Below are 16477 nucleotides of genomic sequence, written 5' to 3' on the forward strand. Positions count from 1 at the left end.
CGGGCTGGGGATTCGAACCCGCCACCTTAGGTGTATGTGGCTGGCGCCTTAGCCGCTTGAGCCACAGGCGCCGAGCCTGCTTTGTTACTCTTAGCAAAGGTAATGTAGAAGAAACTGACTTGCTTGGAATTTTGAACAGATTTTAAAATCTGTTTATAGGCTCGGCGCCTGTAGCTTAAGTGGCTAAGGCGCCAGCCACATGCACTAGACCTGGCAGGTTCGAATCCAGCCTGGGCCTGCCAAACAACGATGACAACTACAACCAAAAAATAGCTGGGCATTGTGGCAGGTGCCTGTAGTCCCAGCTACTTGGGAGGCTAAAGCAAGAAAATCACTTAAGCCCAGGAGTTGGAGGTTCCTGTGAGCTGTGACGCCACTGCACTCTACCCAGGGTGACAACTTGAGGCTTTATCTCAAAAAATAAATAAATAAAATGTTTATAGATTTTATTAATTTATCACAGTGGTTCTAAGTATTTTTCTGACACGATGAATGACATTTATGTGCATCTTTGTGCACATATATCACCTTGGCTGTCATGTAGATGATAGTGGATGTGAGTTATATGGGTTTGGAGAATAGTACCAATAACTTTGCTACTTTCTACTCAGAAAAATCCTAGAGACAAGCCAAGTGAATGAAGTGATACCTGGAAGATATGTTGATTCCACTCTAATTTATTTGGATAATGCAGCTCGTTCATAAAAACATTATTTGTGTTATGTTGATTATTATGAAAGTTTTGAGATAGACAAGAATCAGGCAGTGTAAAATCCACATGGACAGAAATATATAAACCCAGCAACACCAAAGTGAGAAAGTGGAAGTTGGTGTGAGTGAATCAGAAAGGATAGCTAGATGTGGTGGCTCACACCTATAATCCTAGCACTCTGGGAGGCCAAGGTGGGTGGATTGCTTGAGCTCAGGAGTTTGAGACCAGCCTGAGCCAGAGCAAGACCCTATTTCTAAAAATAGCCGGGGGTGGCAGGCGCCTGTAGTCCCACTACTCAGAAAGCTGAGGCAAGAGAATTATTTGAGTCCAAGAGTTTGAGATTGCTGTGAGCTATGATTCCATGGCACTCTACCCAGGGTGACAAAGTGAGACACTCTCAAAAAACAGATAAATAGGCTCAGCGCCTGTGGCTCAAGTGGCTCAGGTGCCAGCCACATACACACAAGGTTGGCGGGTTCAAATCCAGCCCAGGCCTGCCCAAAAAAATGTCTCAAAAAAAAAAAAAAAGAACCGGGCAAGGCAAGGCTCTTGGCCCCCATCCACACCCAGGACCACCCCAAGGGAGCCACTCCCTAAGGCAGCATTTCCTGCATGCCTAGAGCAGCTGTACTGAGGGAAGCACACCAATGTGTGAACAGAGTCACAGCAAGCGGTAACCCACACAGAAGACAAGAAGACACCAGCCTCTGCTAGTGGGGAGAGAACTGGCCATCCAGTTTTGACAGGTTTATGGCAATGGTGGAAAGGGGCACCAGGAGGCTGTGCACTGAGGGAAGCTAGTGGAGAGTGGGCTTGCTGGTTTGGGATCAAGGTGCTGGGGACCCTTTCTGAGGTGAGACTATGGTGGAAGCCTGGTTCATACCCCAAGGCTATGAGTCACACAGTGGGTCATGGGTGCAGGTCATGGGTGCAGTATGTGCTCAAGGCCCCGCATGAACTGAATCACTCAAGGCAGAAGTGCCCTGAATTACCAGTTTATTTTTATTTTTTTACGTTTTTTTGAGACAAAGTCTATGTCGCACTCGGTAGAATGCTGTCGTGTTATAGCTCACAGCAACCTCAAACTCTTGGGCTTAAGCAATTCTCTTGCCTCAGCTTCCCAAATAGCTGGGACTACAGGTACCCACCACAATGCCCAGCTATTTTTGTTGTTGTTGTTGCGTGTTGTCATTGTTGATTTTAGCTGGTCCAGGCCAGGTTCAAACCCTCCAGCCCTGGTGTATGTGGCTGGCACCCTACCCACTAAGCTATAGGTGCTGCCTGAATATACCAGTTTAGAAGAGGGCAGGCCTGCAAAGGTCACCACGTGAAGAATCCTACCAGTGAGTAGTGGACACAGCAAGAGCCCACCAAGAGCAGGTATATGCTGGCCATCCATTCTGGGTTCTGGGGAGATCCCTCTGGAGACCATGTGGGGACCAAGTGCCTGGGAGCTGAGTAGGAATAGAGGGGCCCAGGGTGATGGAAGCCAGGCAGCACTCACCTTCCTTCCCCAGCAGGAAGGAGTAGAAACACAGGTGGTTGACCGTCAGGTAGAGCCAGCCCTGCCGGGGCACTCGGCCCTTCCAGAAGCTGCAGGAATAGTAGTTGACCAGCTTCTCGCCCTCAGGCATCCCAAACTGTTTCCGCATCTTCAGCTCAGCCTCCTTGAACTTCCCAGGGTCCTCGTCTCCCTGGGGCTGCAGGTTTTTGTTCTCTTCTGCGATGATGCCCTGGAGGAAGGGATGAGGCCGGGCTTGCCCAGCACACTCCTGAGCAGGCCAAAGGGTGGAGCAGAGAAGCCCAGAGATTCCGGGACCTGGGCCTTGGCTGAGGACCCTGGGTGGTTTATAGTCAAGGCACATGGACAACAGACACAGCTTGTGTCACTCGGGGCAAGTTCCCCAAACTCCCTGAACTACTGTCATCACTGGCTCTGGGCAATGAATTTTGAAATGAATATTTTATTTTTATGCAAAATTGTTAAAACATTCCATCCATAAATATGGTAAAAAGTGCAAACAGTATAAAAGTATATTCAGTGGAAAGTATATCCCCTCTTCAGCCACCTTCCTATCTCCCCCCAGACATGCAGACTCCAGGAGCATCTATAAGCAAATCCAGACATTGTTTTTTTTTTTCGTTTTTTTGAGACAGAGTCTCAAGTTTTCACCCTAGGTAGAGTGTCATGGTATCACAGCTCACAGCAACTTCAGACTCTTAGGCTTAAGCAATTCTCTTGTCTCAGCTTCCCAAGTACCTGGGATTACAGGCACCCACCACAATGCCTGGCTATTTTTTGGTTGTAGTTGTCATTGTTGTTTAGCTGGCCCGGGCCAGGTTTGAACCCGCCACCCTCAGTGCATGTGGCTGATGCAATAACCACTGTGCTATGGGCACTGAGCCCCATGCATTATTCTTACTTCCCTTTTCTTTGCCCAGATGAGGTCATCCCATGGCCCTGTTCTGTGAAGTGCTTTTCTCACCATTTCCTAAAGGATGTTCTACACTTGGCCCCCTGTATATTCAGGGCTCCTGCCTCTTACCCTGAGCACACATCAGCATGGGCCCACCCAGTTCAGGGTCCATCCACACTCCCTTGTGCTGAGAGCAGTTTTGAAGAGCTCAGGGTGCCCAGAGACACCCCTGGGACCCTAGAGCCAGCCCCAAACCTCCCAGGGTAAAATAGGTCTTCAGTGTACTCAGCTCAAAATGTTCCTGCTGATTTTCTTTTCTTTTTTTTTTCCCCTGCATTTCTCATTTTTATTTGACAGAAAAAGTTGCTCTTGCTGTACAGATTTTAAAAAACCAAAATGCCTTTAAGAAACATGAACAAAAGTTGGGGGGAAGGGGCCACACATCTCATGGGGGACAGTAGGGACCAACTAACTTCAACTCCTGCCCCTTCCTGCTGATTTTCTTGAAGGATAATTACTAAACTCTTCAAGGCCAGTGCTTGGTCTGGCAGGTGTTTCAGCCTGCTGCTTCTGCTGGGCTGCTGGGTGGCCTTACACCCCTCTATCCGTGGGTAGGGAGGACAGCCACGAGCCCAGGTGAGGACCCATATGTGGGGTCTGCTCTGATTCCTTCTATTTCTAAGTAGAGCCAGGAGCACTACTGCAGACTGTCCAGCCTGGTTCACGGGGTTGGAATTTTCTGTTTGTTGGTGGACAGAACCTACCTATAAAAGATTACTGGCTAGATTTTATTTATTTATTTATTTATTTGAGACAGAGTCTCACTGTGTTGACCCAGGCTAGTGTGCCATGGCATCTTAGCTCACAGCAACGTCAAACTCCTGGGCTCAACCAACCTCAGTGTCATGTAAGCTTTTACACATCAAGCGATCCTCCTGCCTCAGCCTCCTAAGTAGCTGGGACTACAGATGCCTGCCAAGGTGTTTATCTGGTTTTTCTGTTTTTAGTAGAGACAGGGTCTCACTCTTGGTCAAGCTGGTCTGGAATTTATGAGCTAAGCAATCCATCTACCTTGGCCTCTCAGAGTGTTGGGATTACAGATGTGAGCCACTGCATCCCTCTAGGCAGATTTTAAATTACAGATTCAATTTCTTTAATAGTTTTAGGCATTTTCACATTTCCTATTTCTTCCTGAGACTCTGTTTATGTAAGTTATATGATGTGGCAGGCCAAACAATGCCCCCCACAAAGATGTCTACATCTTAATTCCCAGAATCTAGGAATATTTTACCTTATTTAGCAAAAGGGATTTTGTAGATGTGATTAGGGACTCTGCAGATGAGATTAAGAATTTTGGAAGGGGAAGATGATTCTGGATCATTTGCATGAACCCAATATAATGGTAAGAGTCCTTATAAAGAGGGAGACAAGAATAAGAGCTCTCCCAGGAATCTAACTTAAGGCAATAATCTAACAGAAACACATACCTGTCATGTGTGTTTATGCTGGTACAGTGCTAATTACCCCTCACAGAGGAACCAACCTAAATGTCATTTGTAAGCTTTACATATCACTGTAATTCTTATAATCATTATTCTGATCACTGTGAAATATGCCATTAAATATACCATATATGACTTAACAAATCTGAGTATACAGCACTTGGTGCAGCAAACATACAGAAAGTACTCAATAAATGCAAACAAGTGTTATTCCTCTCATTTTGCAAGGGAAAGAACAGCTGCCTTTCCCTTCTTATCATGGGACCAAGAGATACTTTCCAGTCTTTTGCTAATACAGCTTTGCAGGAGAGATCTTGATACAAGTGTCATTTTGCATATGTGAATACACTGGAAGGTAAACTCTAAGGAACAGAACTGCTGGGTAAAGGGTATGTGCCCCCTTTTTTTTTTTTTGAGACAGAGTCTCACTATGTCACCTGGGTGGAATGCTGTGGTGTCACAGCTCATAGCAACCTCAAGCTCTTGGGTTTAAGCAATTCTCTTGCCTCAGCCTCCCAAGTAGCTGCGACTACAGGAGCCCACCACAATGCCTGGCTATTTTCTGGCTGGAGTTGTCATTGTTGTTTGGCAGGCCTAGACTGCGTTCGAACCTGCCAGCTCTGGTGTATATGGTTGGTGCCCTAGTCACTGAGCTACAGGCACCAAACCTGGGTATGTCCTTTTTAAGTAAATTTTTTTTAATCTTTTCTTTTTTTAAGCAGGGTCTCACTATGTTTGCAAGGCTAGAATACAGTATCTATTTACAGGTGCAATCATAGCTCACTACAGCCCTGAATTCTTGGGTTCAAACAATCGTCCTGCTTCAACCTCCCACGTAGCTAGGACTACAGGTGCGTGCTACTATGCCCAGTTGATTTTAAAATATTTTGTAGAGATGAGATTACGCTATGTTGCCTAGGCTGGTTTTGAATTGCTGGACTCAAGGGATCCTCCCACTTCAGCCTCCCAAAATGCTGGGATTACACATGAGCCACACTCCACCTGGCTTAATGTTAGTTTTATAATAAAAACACACCTCACATACCTCAAAATATCCTAACACTTCTACCTTCTTTTTCTGATTTTTTTTTTTTTTAGACAGACTGTTACTATGTTGCCCTCAGTAAAGTTCTATGGCATCACAGCTCACAGCAATCTCAAACTCTAGGGCTTACGCAATTCTCTTGCCTTAGCCTCCCAAGTAGCTGGGGCTATAGGCACCCACCACAATGCCCAGCTATTTTTTTGGTTGTAGTTGTCATTGTTGTTTGGCAGGCCTGGGGTGGGTTCAAACCCACCAGCTCTGGGTGTATGTGGCTGGCACCCTAGCCGCTGAGCTATAGGCGCTGAGCCTAACTTCTTTTTCTGTTAGCCAAAGGAACTACGATTGTTTCCCTGAAAATAAGACACTGTCTTATATTTATTTTTTCTCAAGAAGACATCCTAGGGCTTTCAGGGGATGTTTTCCTCTTCACACCAAAAAGCATTACTATGGGGTAGGGCTTATATTTAACAAATGCATAGAAATCCTGCTAGGGCTTATTTTTTGGGTAGGTCTTGTTTTCAGGGAAACACAGTAGCAAATGGAGTTCTATGTCTGCATGTGTGTTCCAAGGCACTTTACCAGAAAGAGAAACTCTAAGGTAAGCTTCAGTCAGGCACAAGCAGCCAGCCTGAGTAGAAAGGAGCATTACTGCAATGAATTCAACTGTCTCTTTCAAATCCAAAAGAATGAGAGCCGGCACTTTAGTCTCTATCTCCATAAAATGGAGAGAAAATCTATGCTATGTTGCTGAAGATTAAATAAGATAATACATATAAATACTGTTAGCCAGAGAAGGGGAATGAGAACTGTTAAGTGAACATAAACCTTACGTGTACTTTGCCCTTGACAAAAGTGGTGATATCTTCTTCATTGTCAAAGATGGACAGTGTTTGGAGCAAGTTATTTTCCAGCCATTCCCAGTGTTTTGTGATCTCTTTGCGGGAAGAACCTAGGAGAGGTTTGGTGAAGAAAAGAAAAATCATAAAATCACCATCCCTTAAATACAAATTAAAGAAGAAATATTAAGATGTATGACCTAAGGCTGGGCATGGTGGCTCATGCCTGTAATCCTAGCACTCTGGGGAGCCTGAGGTAGGTGGAAAGCTTGAGCTCATGAGTTCAAGACCAGCCTGAGCAAAAGCGAGACCCCCATCTCTACTAATAGATAAACTGAAGCAAGAGGATCACTTGAGCCCAAGAGTTGGAGGTTGCTGTGAGCTATGATGCCATGGCATTCTACCCAGGGCAACAGCCTGAGATTCTGTCTCAAAAAAAAAAAAAAATGCATGACCTAGGCTGGGTGCGGTGGCTCATACCTGTAATCCTAACTAACACTCTAGGACACCAAGGTAGGTGTATTGCTTGAGCTCAGGAGTCAAGACCAGCCTGAGCATGAGCAAGACTCCTGTCTCTACTAAAAAAAAAAAAGAAAAAAAATAGCTGGGGGATGTAGCTGAAGCCTATATTCTTAGCTACTCAGGAGGCTGAGGCAAGAGGATGGGTTGAGCCCAGGAGTTGGAGATTGTTATGGGCTATGACGCCACAACACTCTAGCCTAGTGCAACACAGTGAGACTCTGCCCCACCACCCCCCAGAAAAAAGAAATGAACACAAGACATAATTTGTTATATTCAAATGACCAGAATCTTCAAGGTACTCTTTTCCTTCTTAAACTTTATGTACATGTATATAAAAAAAGTAATACATGGTCCTGATAAAAAAGAAGTTGAAGGCTCAGTGCCTGTAGCCCAGTAGCTAGGGTGCCAGCCACATACACCAGAGCTGGTGAGTTTGAACCCACCCCAGGCCTGCCAAACAACAATGACAACTACAACCAAAAATAGCTGGGCATTGTGGTGGGTGCCTATAGTCCCAGCTACTTGGGAGGCTGAGGTGTTAAGCCTTCGAATTTGAGGTTGCTGTGAGCTGTGAGGCCACTGCACTCTACTGAGGGCAACATAGTAAGACTCTGTCTCAAAAAATAAAAAGTTGAAAAATTCAAAATGGCAGTTCCATGGGGGAATGAAACCTCCCTCTGTCCCTGATGTAGAGAGTGACAGTCACTACTAGTTTCCTGTGTTCCCTCCTAGAAATAGTCTATGCATCTGCAAGTTTACTAACTTATGAAGACTTTTCTTTACATTGAAAAAACTTATTGTGGCCTTTATATACGTGTGATTAGTTAGACACAGTCATACTGTGTATAACTGAGTCCAGCTATTTCCTGATCACTCAAGTGTCCAGAAATGCCTGCTGGGGCTTCCTACAGGACTCTAGGCCCTTGGCAGGCAGGTTCCAGCTGGGCAGGTGAGTGGCTGCTCTGCAGACACAGTGGAAATGGAAAAGTGTTGAGAAGGCTGTAAAATGCCACTCCCAAAGTGTGAGAGAACTCTTTGCTCCCATAGGGAATCAGGGAAGTGGCCCCAGGGGAAAAGTAAGGGATGAGGGATTTCTGCCTGGCCTGGATCCCCCTACCCTTGTCACCCCACTTTCTGGGGTTCTACATATACTTGGCAGGGGTTTTTTACTCAAGAACTGTTTTCTGAATGAATGAACACAAGGATAAGAAGAGGAGTGAATAGTCTACATGTTCTCAGATGTCCTGGAGTGGGATAGTTTACGGACCATGAGCCTCTAGAAGGCCAAGTCAGTCATGGCACCTGTTATGCATACAGGGAGCCCCAGCCATGAAACAAATGCAGTCTGACTATGGAGTGCCGGCCCCTGGCCATCTGTCTTTCCCTGACAACACTCTTATGCAGCTAATAACTCAGCCCTTACCCCATCTGGCAAGGCTGAGCTGGCCTACCACCTGCTCCAACCATGGCACCTTCTCATTGCTCTGTCATGGCCTTGCTGGTCCTGGTTAGGGTTGATTTGTTTCTTTATATGACCTTAAGTGGCTCCCTGACAAGCAATTCCACAGGAAAGATTCTCCTCTGATGGCTCTGAGGGAGGGCAAAAATGACTTATGGACGATCACACAACCCAGAGGTTGAAGCAACTAGAAGTCCTTTAAATCATAAGTTACCTTTAATTTTTTTTTTTTTTTCATTTTTCTTGGCAGTTCTATTATGGCCTCCCTCCTTGTTACACAGAGGCCAATGTCTAGTTGATAGGTGGAAGGGACTTGTTTCTCTTTTGCCATGAATCCTAGTTGAATTTGGAAGTTAAATTTACAAGTAATGCAATTCTGCTGTATCATACACATTCCTGGCAAACTAAAATAGAAGTGTAGTTCTCTACACTGCCTGTGTAGATCTGGCTGTACTTTAATTATAAATGTTTACATATATGCACTTAAAAGAATTACAGTTAAAGTAACTCAATCTTCATTTAATACTAAGGAAATTATGCCATCTTTATGCTAGGTACTGGGGAAGAAAAGAATATAGTAGCTGGCTTGGCACCCTAGCATAGTGGTTACGGTGCCAGCTACATACACCGAGGCTGGCGGGTTCGAACCCAGCCCAGGCCAGCTAAGCCACAATGACAACTATAACAAAAAAATAGCTGAGTGCTGTGGCAGGCGCCTGTAGTCCCAGCTACTTGGGAGGCTGAGGCAAGAGAATTACTCAAGCCCAAGAGTCTGAGGTTGCTGTGAGCTGTGAAGCCATTGCACTCTACTGAGGGTGACATAGTGAGAGTCTGTCTCAAAAAAAAAAAAAAAAGATATATATATATAATAGCTAATTAGAGTAAGTGCAATTTCTGTTTTCAGTTCCATGGATTATCTTACTTTATTCTTAGAACACTTTGGGAGACAGGTGCTATTAATTTCATTTACAGGATGAAGCTAAGGCACAGAGAAGTGAAGTTAGTTACCCAAGGCCACACAGCTGGGAGGAGACCAAACTGGAATCCTAACCCAGGCTGCCTGGCTGCAGAGCCTGCTCTGGCCTTTAGAAGCTCCTGTGTACAGACATGTCAAGTCCGGACGAATAAGAAGGAAGGATGGGAACACAGGTCTGGGAAGTTTGGGAAGGTATTCCTAGGAGGTAATGTCCAAGCAGGTTCTCAACAAAGTGGGAGCAAAGGTTAGGTGGATATGGTGGGGGACACTGTGCATGAAGGCAGGAGGGGTACGGTCTAACTGAGGGCCTAGGTGTGAAGCAAAGGAGGCAAAAAAATGGAAGCAGTCAGACTCCTAGAGTCCTTAGACGCCAAGCTCAAGAGTCAGGATTCACTGGGCAGCTGCTGGTAGGGCCACATCTGGTTTTGGTGAGTTGCTTCTGGGGCCCAGCCTGATGGCAGGGAAACGAGACCAGGGCAGGGCCTGGGGCTTGGCAGGGGTAGGGGAGGTGAGGTGTGTGGCCTGTTGCTCTGCAGTGTGGCTGTGGCCAGGTCTCCTCCTGGTGCCAGGACCGCTGTGACCAAAGAGATTCCCACTCTGCACCACACACTCGTCCCCAGGGAGGGGCTGCTCTTGTTGCCATCCTCCCCTGCCCCCTACCCAGGAACCACAGAACACTGCTGAGACAGAGATGCAAATCTCTAGGCATACATAGTCCTCCTCAGCCTGTTCAGGGATGGCCCCCACCCCAAAGTAAGCCCCTCCTACTAGGCAAATCCTCACTGCCTCAGGGCCCACTGAGGCTCTGGAACCAGGAGATAAGGGGGTCCTACTGGGTTTCACCATTAGGCCTTGGGCAAACTCTCCTTTCTAACCCTTCTTAAGCTTACTGGATCCAACAGTGAGAGAAAGCACACTGCTGCTGAAGGCCTGGGCAGAGCACCCACCAGGCTGTTCCTGGGGTTTTATACACTTGGCTCCTCTTGTCTGAAGGCTGGGGTCCAGATCTGAGGTCTATAGGCTCTGGGTCTTATCATCTTTTCCCAGGCCTCCAAGGACAGACATTATTGGCTTGGTGCCTGTACCTCAGAGCCTAGGGCATCAGCCACATACACCAGAGCTGACAGGTTCAAACCTGGCCCGGGCCTGCTAAACAACAATGACAACGACAACAAAAAAATAGCTGGGCAATTTGGTGGGTGCCTGTAGTACCAGCTACTTGGGAGGCTGAGGCAAGAGAACTGCTTAAGCCTGAGAGTTTGAGTTTGCTGTGAGCTATGACGCCAGAGCACTCTACGGAGGGCAACATAGTGAGACTCTGTCTCAAAAAAAAAAAAAAAAAAAAAAGGAAAGCCATTATCCTGGAGGACAAGGACACTGTGGCTTCTAGCCCAGAAAAGTATTCAGTAACATGGCTGTGAACAGGTGCTCCGTGTCTAAATTGCAACCTGTGTGACTTTGAGCAGGTTACTTAATTCCTCTGGGCCAAGGTTTCCTGATCTTTGAAGTAAAGAAGACCAAAGTATATATGCCCTCAGGAGTTGCCAGGAGGTGCAAGGAGGCTCCTGGCACACAGGAAGTGCTGAGACTATCATTTTATTGAAGCAATCCCAGCCCAATAGGAACCTCTAAAAAGGGACTCTCAGGTGGGTGTACTTCCTCTGAGGAGAACTACAGAGAATTTCGTTACTCACGTACTTAACATTTTACAAAGTTCCTTGAACACTGAATTAGCGAATACTGAACCATTACCCCAAGGGAAATATAGGGTTCGTTTTCTGTGAGCCTCTGGTCACAACACTTTTGTTAACTAATCAATATTCATAACTGTTTAAAGATACTTTATTTAATATATATTATTGACTCATTAGCATTGAACTCATGGTCAACAGCACTATAACTCAGGCCTGAAGGCAGTTTATCTAACATGTATTTTTTCTGTGAGGCATAACACAGCCTTCTTGCATTTAGGAACAGTAGATGGCACTTCAGCAGTATGTTGGGGGCCATTTTAAGTAGCAAAATCACCAAGAAAAGGCACAAAAACGTAAAAAATGTTGCACTAAATAGACCATGAAAGGACACTTGCTTACAGCCTGAGAGCTCAGACAAGAAGGCAGAGTGTAGCCTCCTCACACTTCTGCTGGGGATGTGCATGTTGGGTGATTCAATTTTCTACTGCTGTGTACATGCACATGTCCATAAATGTCCCCAAACGACCACAAAAGCACCAGAGCACTGATTTGGGGATTACAATGCATGTTTCTTTCTTTCTTTCTTTCTTTCTTTCTTTTTTTTTTTGCAGTTTTTGGCCAGGCCAGGGTTTGAACCCACCATCTCCGGTGCATGGGGCTGGCGCCCTACTCCTTTGAGCCACAGGTACCACCCGGGATTACAAATATATTTTAGTCAACGGGTGATTCTGAAATGTAGAAACCCTGAACAGTGAGGCCTGACTATATCTATCTTCCTTGCAAGAAATGTGAACTCTAAACCTGAGCCCTCAGAGGCACATGTGGCTGCCTTTGCCTGCCCTGTCCCTGTGACCAACAGAGCAGCTTTCCTAAGCCACGGCTCCTCTCCTCTGAACTGGGGGCAGTGCCCACCAGGCACGTAGCAGGCAACACTCCCTAGGAACAGGCTGCACATCCCTCTCTCTTGGTGCTGGCCTCTCTAGCCAAGCCATGCCCAATGCCCTTACGCAGGACACTTACCACATGCCACAGTCCAGTAGACCTGCGAATCCTGGGTCTGGTGCAGGATGCGGTAAGGGGCCACGCGGGCACTTGAATCCAACACAACGTCCAGGGTGCCCACAAGAAGACCTGGGAGCAAGGCAGAGATAGGCAGAGGGTGAAGGGAAGGTGGTGCCAAGGGTGAAGGGAAGGGTGCTCAACCCCAAGTGGCTGAGCCTAGCCTGAGGCAAGTGGGATGGTGACCAGCCCAGGGAGGGAAATACCAGAGTCACTCGATGGCCACAGACCTTCAGCCAATGTCTGATGCCAATCAAAAAAACTCCCTGCTGGTGGCACCCTAGCTCAGTTGGTAGGGTGCTGGGCACATACACAGAGGCAGGCAGGTTCTAACCTGGCCTGGGCCAGCTAAAACAAGAATGACAACTTCAAAAAAATAGCCAGGTGTTGTGGTAGGCATCTGTAGTCCCAGCTACTTGGAGGCTGAGGTAAGGGAATCACTTAAGTCCAAGAGTTTGAGGTCACCTTAGCACTCTACTCATGGTGACAGCCTGAGACTCTGTCTCAAAAAAAAAGAAAAAAAAAATTACCTGCTACTTCATTCTGGAGCTACCTGATTCTATTCCTGCCTTGGAAATATTTGCATGTATGAGCAGATGCAGGTTTATGTGGGGACAAAGCTTAAATGATTTCTGGGGGTTTCTTTAAAAACAATTCAAAATTAGGTTCAAAAATTAGTATTTCTTTTAGAATGAGAAAGTACAACAGTTACAAATTAAAACAAAAAAGGATCAGTACCACAAATATCACAAAATTCAGGAAAAAATAACACAATATGTCTTATCAGCCACCAAATCCATCTCCTAAAGTATGTCTTCCCTTGACATTTTCGGCTATATACTCTGATTTTTAATTTACGAGACAATGATTATGTAGCATAATTTTCAACATCAAGTACAGAAAGATAATGTAGTCTTTCCTCTGCCAAGCGATTGCAAATTTTTATTATTGAAAATTTAAGGTAATTTATTTCAGCCCCAAAAGTCATCACTCAAAGGACATAAACTTTTACAACTGTCAAATTTGGATTCAGAGTTTTTATTTCTGAACTGAAGCATTTTAGAACATTTCAAGTTTTTCTTCTCATCACATATACTCTTTGGACTGATGACACTTTACCCAGCTTGTGGTTTGCTATCTTTGTCAGTATATCTTGACAAATCACCAGGAAACAAATTTCTTTTAGCATTGTTTGATTCATTTTTCTGCATTAATTGAATTATCAAGCAATCTAAAAACCTGTTCATTCCTCTATTCCTCTTCTTTGAATTACTTTCTTCCTTTTTTTTTGAGACAGAGCCTTAAGCTGTTGCCCTGGGTAGAGTGCTGGGGCATCACAGCTCACAGCAACCTCCAACTCCTGGGCTCAAGCGATTCTCCTGCCTCCACCTCTCAAGTAGCTGGGATTACAGGCGCCTGCCACAAGTCCTGGCTATTTTTTGGTTGCAGCTGTCATTGTTGTTTGGGGGGCCCGGGCTGGATTCAAACCCACCAGCTCAGGTGTATGTGGCTGGCGCCTTAGCCACTTGAGCCACAGGCGCCAAGCCTATTTTCTTCCTATTAATGAAGAGCTGCTTTTGGTATAATTTGAAAATATTTTGTTAACATTTGTTGACACTATGTGAAAATACCACACTGTACCCCAGAATTGCATTAATGTACATAGTTACCATTTAATAAAAAAAACAAAAAACATTTGTTGACACTGAAACAATTTCAATTCATTTTAATGCTCAATTTTAACACTTTTTTTCATAGTCCAACAATTTGTAATCTGATTTTTATCCAGTATTTAAGAAATAAAATGATCATTTAAAAAGGTATTCTTTTCAGACATCCAAATCAGAAGCTAGTAATTTCTCACTTGTTTTACTGAAATGTTCTAAAATATCTAAGTTGTAGTTAAAAGCGCATATTTGGGCTTTATCAGTGTTTGGAATAGATCTTTTTTTATTGTTCATGTTAGAGTTTCCTTCTGGTCTTGAAAATTTCATTGCAGTCTTTAAACTCTTGGTGAAACCCTGTCTTGAGACCTAAAAGCTTGTGAATGGGCCGACCATCTCCTCACACTAAGACTCTTTAATGAAAAGTCCAGGTTGGCATGTTTTTAAAAGCTGGCTTGACTAAAAAAGCAACATCATTGACTATTCCTCTTCTAGGACAGTGCTTAGGAGGCCACAATGTCTATGATGGCGCAAGGAAGGCCATGACAGAGGCCACAGCAGGATATATCAAACCTAGGTAGAGGTTAGGGGTTTTCAAGGAATGGATCCCTGAGAGTACCCTGGAAGTTCAGTCTTGGGGGGCAGAAATATGAGGGGGAAAGGAGAAGAGCCTGCAGGAAGTCCTTCATGGCTCAAGAAGGAGGTGAACAGCAGTCAGGTGCACCTGTGGCCACCTACCCACCAGCATACCAGCCAGATCTGATACACTGGAACAATGGTGTAACTAGATGTGCTGGTTGTCCTGCTCCTGGTGTTCCTCAGTGGGCTTGCAGTAGCTCTGAGGTTGATCACGCAACTCCCCAAAGGGGCTGCTAACTCCAACTGAACAACCTGATCAGTTGGAAAGAGTCTGAATCACTGAAGGGAACACTGTGTTTTCTTAGAAATGGTATAGTCTCTTCCACATTAAGAGGTGTGGCCCAGGAAGCTGGTGGCAGAAGTCACCCATGGAAAGCCTCTGCCTGTATCTGGCAAGACTATATTAGCTTTAATATTGGAAATCAGGACACATCAGAGCAAATCATCTTGATAAATTGGAAGATGTGGCAACATTGGGCACTCACTCCTGTAAAGAAACAGTCACTTCCTCCAGGAGCATATCCCCTGGTGTCCCCTGAGCCTGGGCCAGCGTGCTCCTGCTTACCCACACAGGCCCTGGGTCTGGGGCCTGTGACCACACCTGTGGTGGAGGTCCAATGGCCTTGCCTGGGATCTCATGTGCCACACAGCTTCAGGGGTGCTTCCCTAGCCTCACCCTGTGTAAGAGGTTGGGCCCCGACGCACAAAGGGGTACCTTGGCTGGGTCTCCATCTCCAGAACACCCTATGCTGGTGCTCAAAAGCTTAGGGTGGTAGCTCTGAGAACACCAGGGGCAGGAAAAGTGGAGAAGAGGCTGGAGGAATGGGGGCTGCGGCCAGCTACGGGGTCCTCTGATCTGGTTAAAAGGGCAATTCTTTGGTGATTTGGGAACGGAGGGAGGAAAGGAAATGTGTGCTTGTGTCACATGACCCCTGAGAGGCACTAGGGGAAACTGAGGTGGTGGAAGAGGATGGGAGAGCTGGCTAACTCCAGCTGTGGGATCCCACTCCAGGGCTGCACACGCCTCGGCAGAGGCCACCCTGAGTCGACCTACTGGGACTGACAAGCTCGCATTTCCCTCCCAGACCCTCCTCAGCCAGCGCGACCCCGGAGCGTCTTCACTCCCGCCCGCCCCGTCGTCACCTCCCACGTCCCCGCCTCCGGCCCCCCCGGCGCGAGCTGACGAGCGTGTCCGTGCCGACGCACCGAGGCCGGGCCTGTTCCAGCCGGTCCACCCGGCCGCCGCGCCCTCCCTGCCTGACCTGGCCCGCCGTGGCGCCCGCAGGCCTGGCCGCCCGCGCCTCTCACCCGTAAGGCCGCCGCCCTTGCCGTGGCCCCGGCGCCGCTGCAGCACGAAGAAGGGGTTGGCCCGCTCCGTCACCCACAGTGCGTTGGCCACCAGCACCTCCTCCGGACTCAGCCACATCGCGGGGCCGCTCGCACCCGGCCCGGACCCGCGAGGCGGAAGCGCCGCCGCGGTCGCCTCGCCTGAGCCGAGCGGGCGGGCGGGGCGGGGCCGAGCGGGCGGCCGCGCCCCCTGGCGGACCCTGGCGCTCGCTGCAGTCGGCCCCGGCTGCCCGGTCACGCAGGCCTTTTCCCGGCCGGCCCCGCTTCGCCCTGGGCCCGCGGGTAAGCTGGCCTCGGCCAGACCGGGCCGAGCCGTCTGCCCCCGACCTCCCGGTCGGCGGCCTCAGCGCTACGGCTTTGTCTCCAGCTCGGGGCCGCAGGCTTCCGTCCAGAATGGCACGGTCCAGTCTGCAGACCGAGGGAGATGGTTGTGCAGAGCAGGGCCTCTGGCGTCTGCGAAAACCTGCCCAGAGTGTGGGAGTAAAGAAGTAACGTTTGGAGATATACTTTTGGCTGATTACAGTGGAACCCAGTGCACATTAACATTGCAAAAGGCTTCTGAAGAAAGACTGGGATTTTGGGAGAACTCAGAATTCTGGGTCTAA

General features: G+C 47.2%; 1 protein-coding gene across 1 annotated transcript in view; it reads right to left on the minus strand.

Moving 5' to 3' along the window:
- Positions 1–16002, minus strand: part of TBC1D9B (TBC1 domain family member 9B) — a 47972-nt gene extending 31970 nt beyond the window's left edge. Inside the window, exons 1-4 of the mRNA XM_012810985.1 lie at positions 15834–16002; positions 12184–12294; positions 6507–6625; positions 2217–2445 (exon numbers count right to left, since the gene is read on the minus strand). Coding sequence (XP_012666439.1) covers positions 2217–2445; positions 6507–6625; positions 12184–12294; positions 15834–15951 — 577 coding nt within the window. The 5' untranslated portion in view covers positions 15952–16002. The remainder of the gene's footprint in view (positions 1–2216; positions 2446–6506; positions 6626–12183; positions 12295–15833) is intronic.
- Between the last annotated feature and the right edge of the window lie 475 nt (positions 16003–16477).

Source organism: Otolemur garnettii, unplaced genomic scaffold (genome assembly GCF_000181295.1).
Source record: "Otolemur garnettii isolate 467f Iridium unplaced genomic scaffold, OtoGar3 scaffold00146, whole genome shotgun sequence".
In the NCBI taxonomy this organism is placed as follows: Eukaryota; Metazoa; Chordata; class Mammalia; order Primates; family Galagidae; genus Otolemur; species Otolemur garnettii.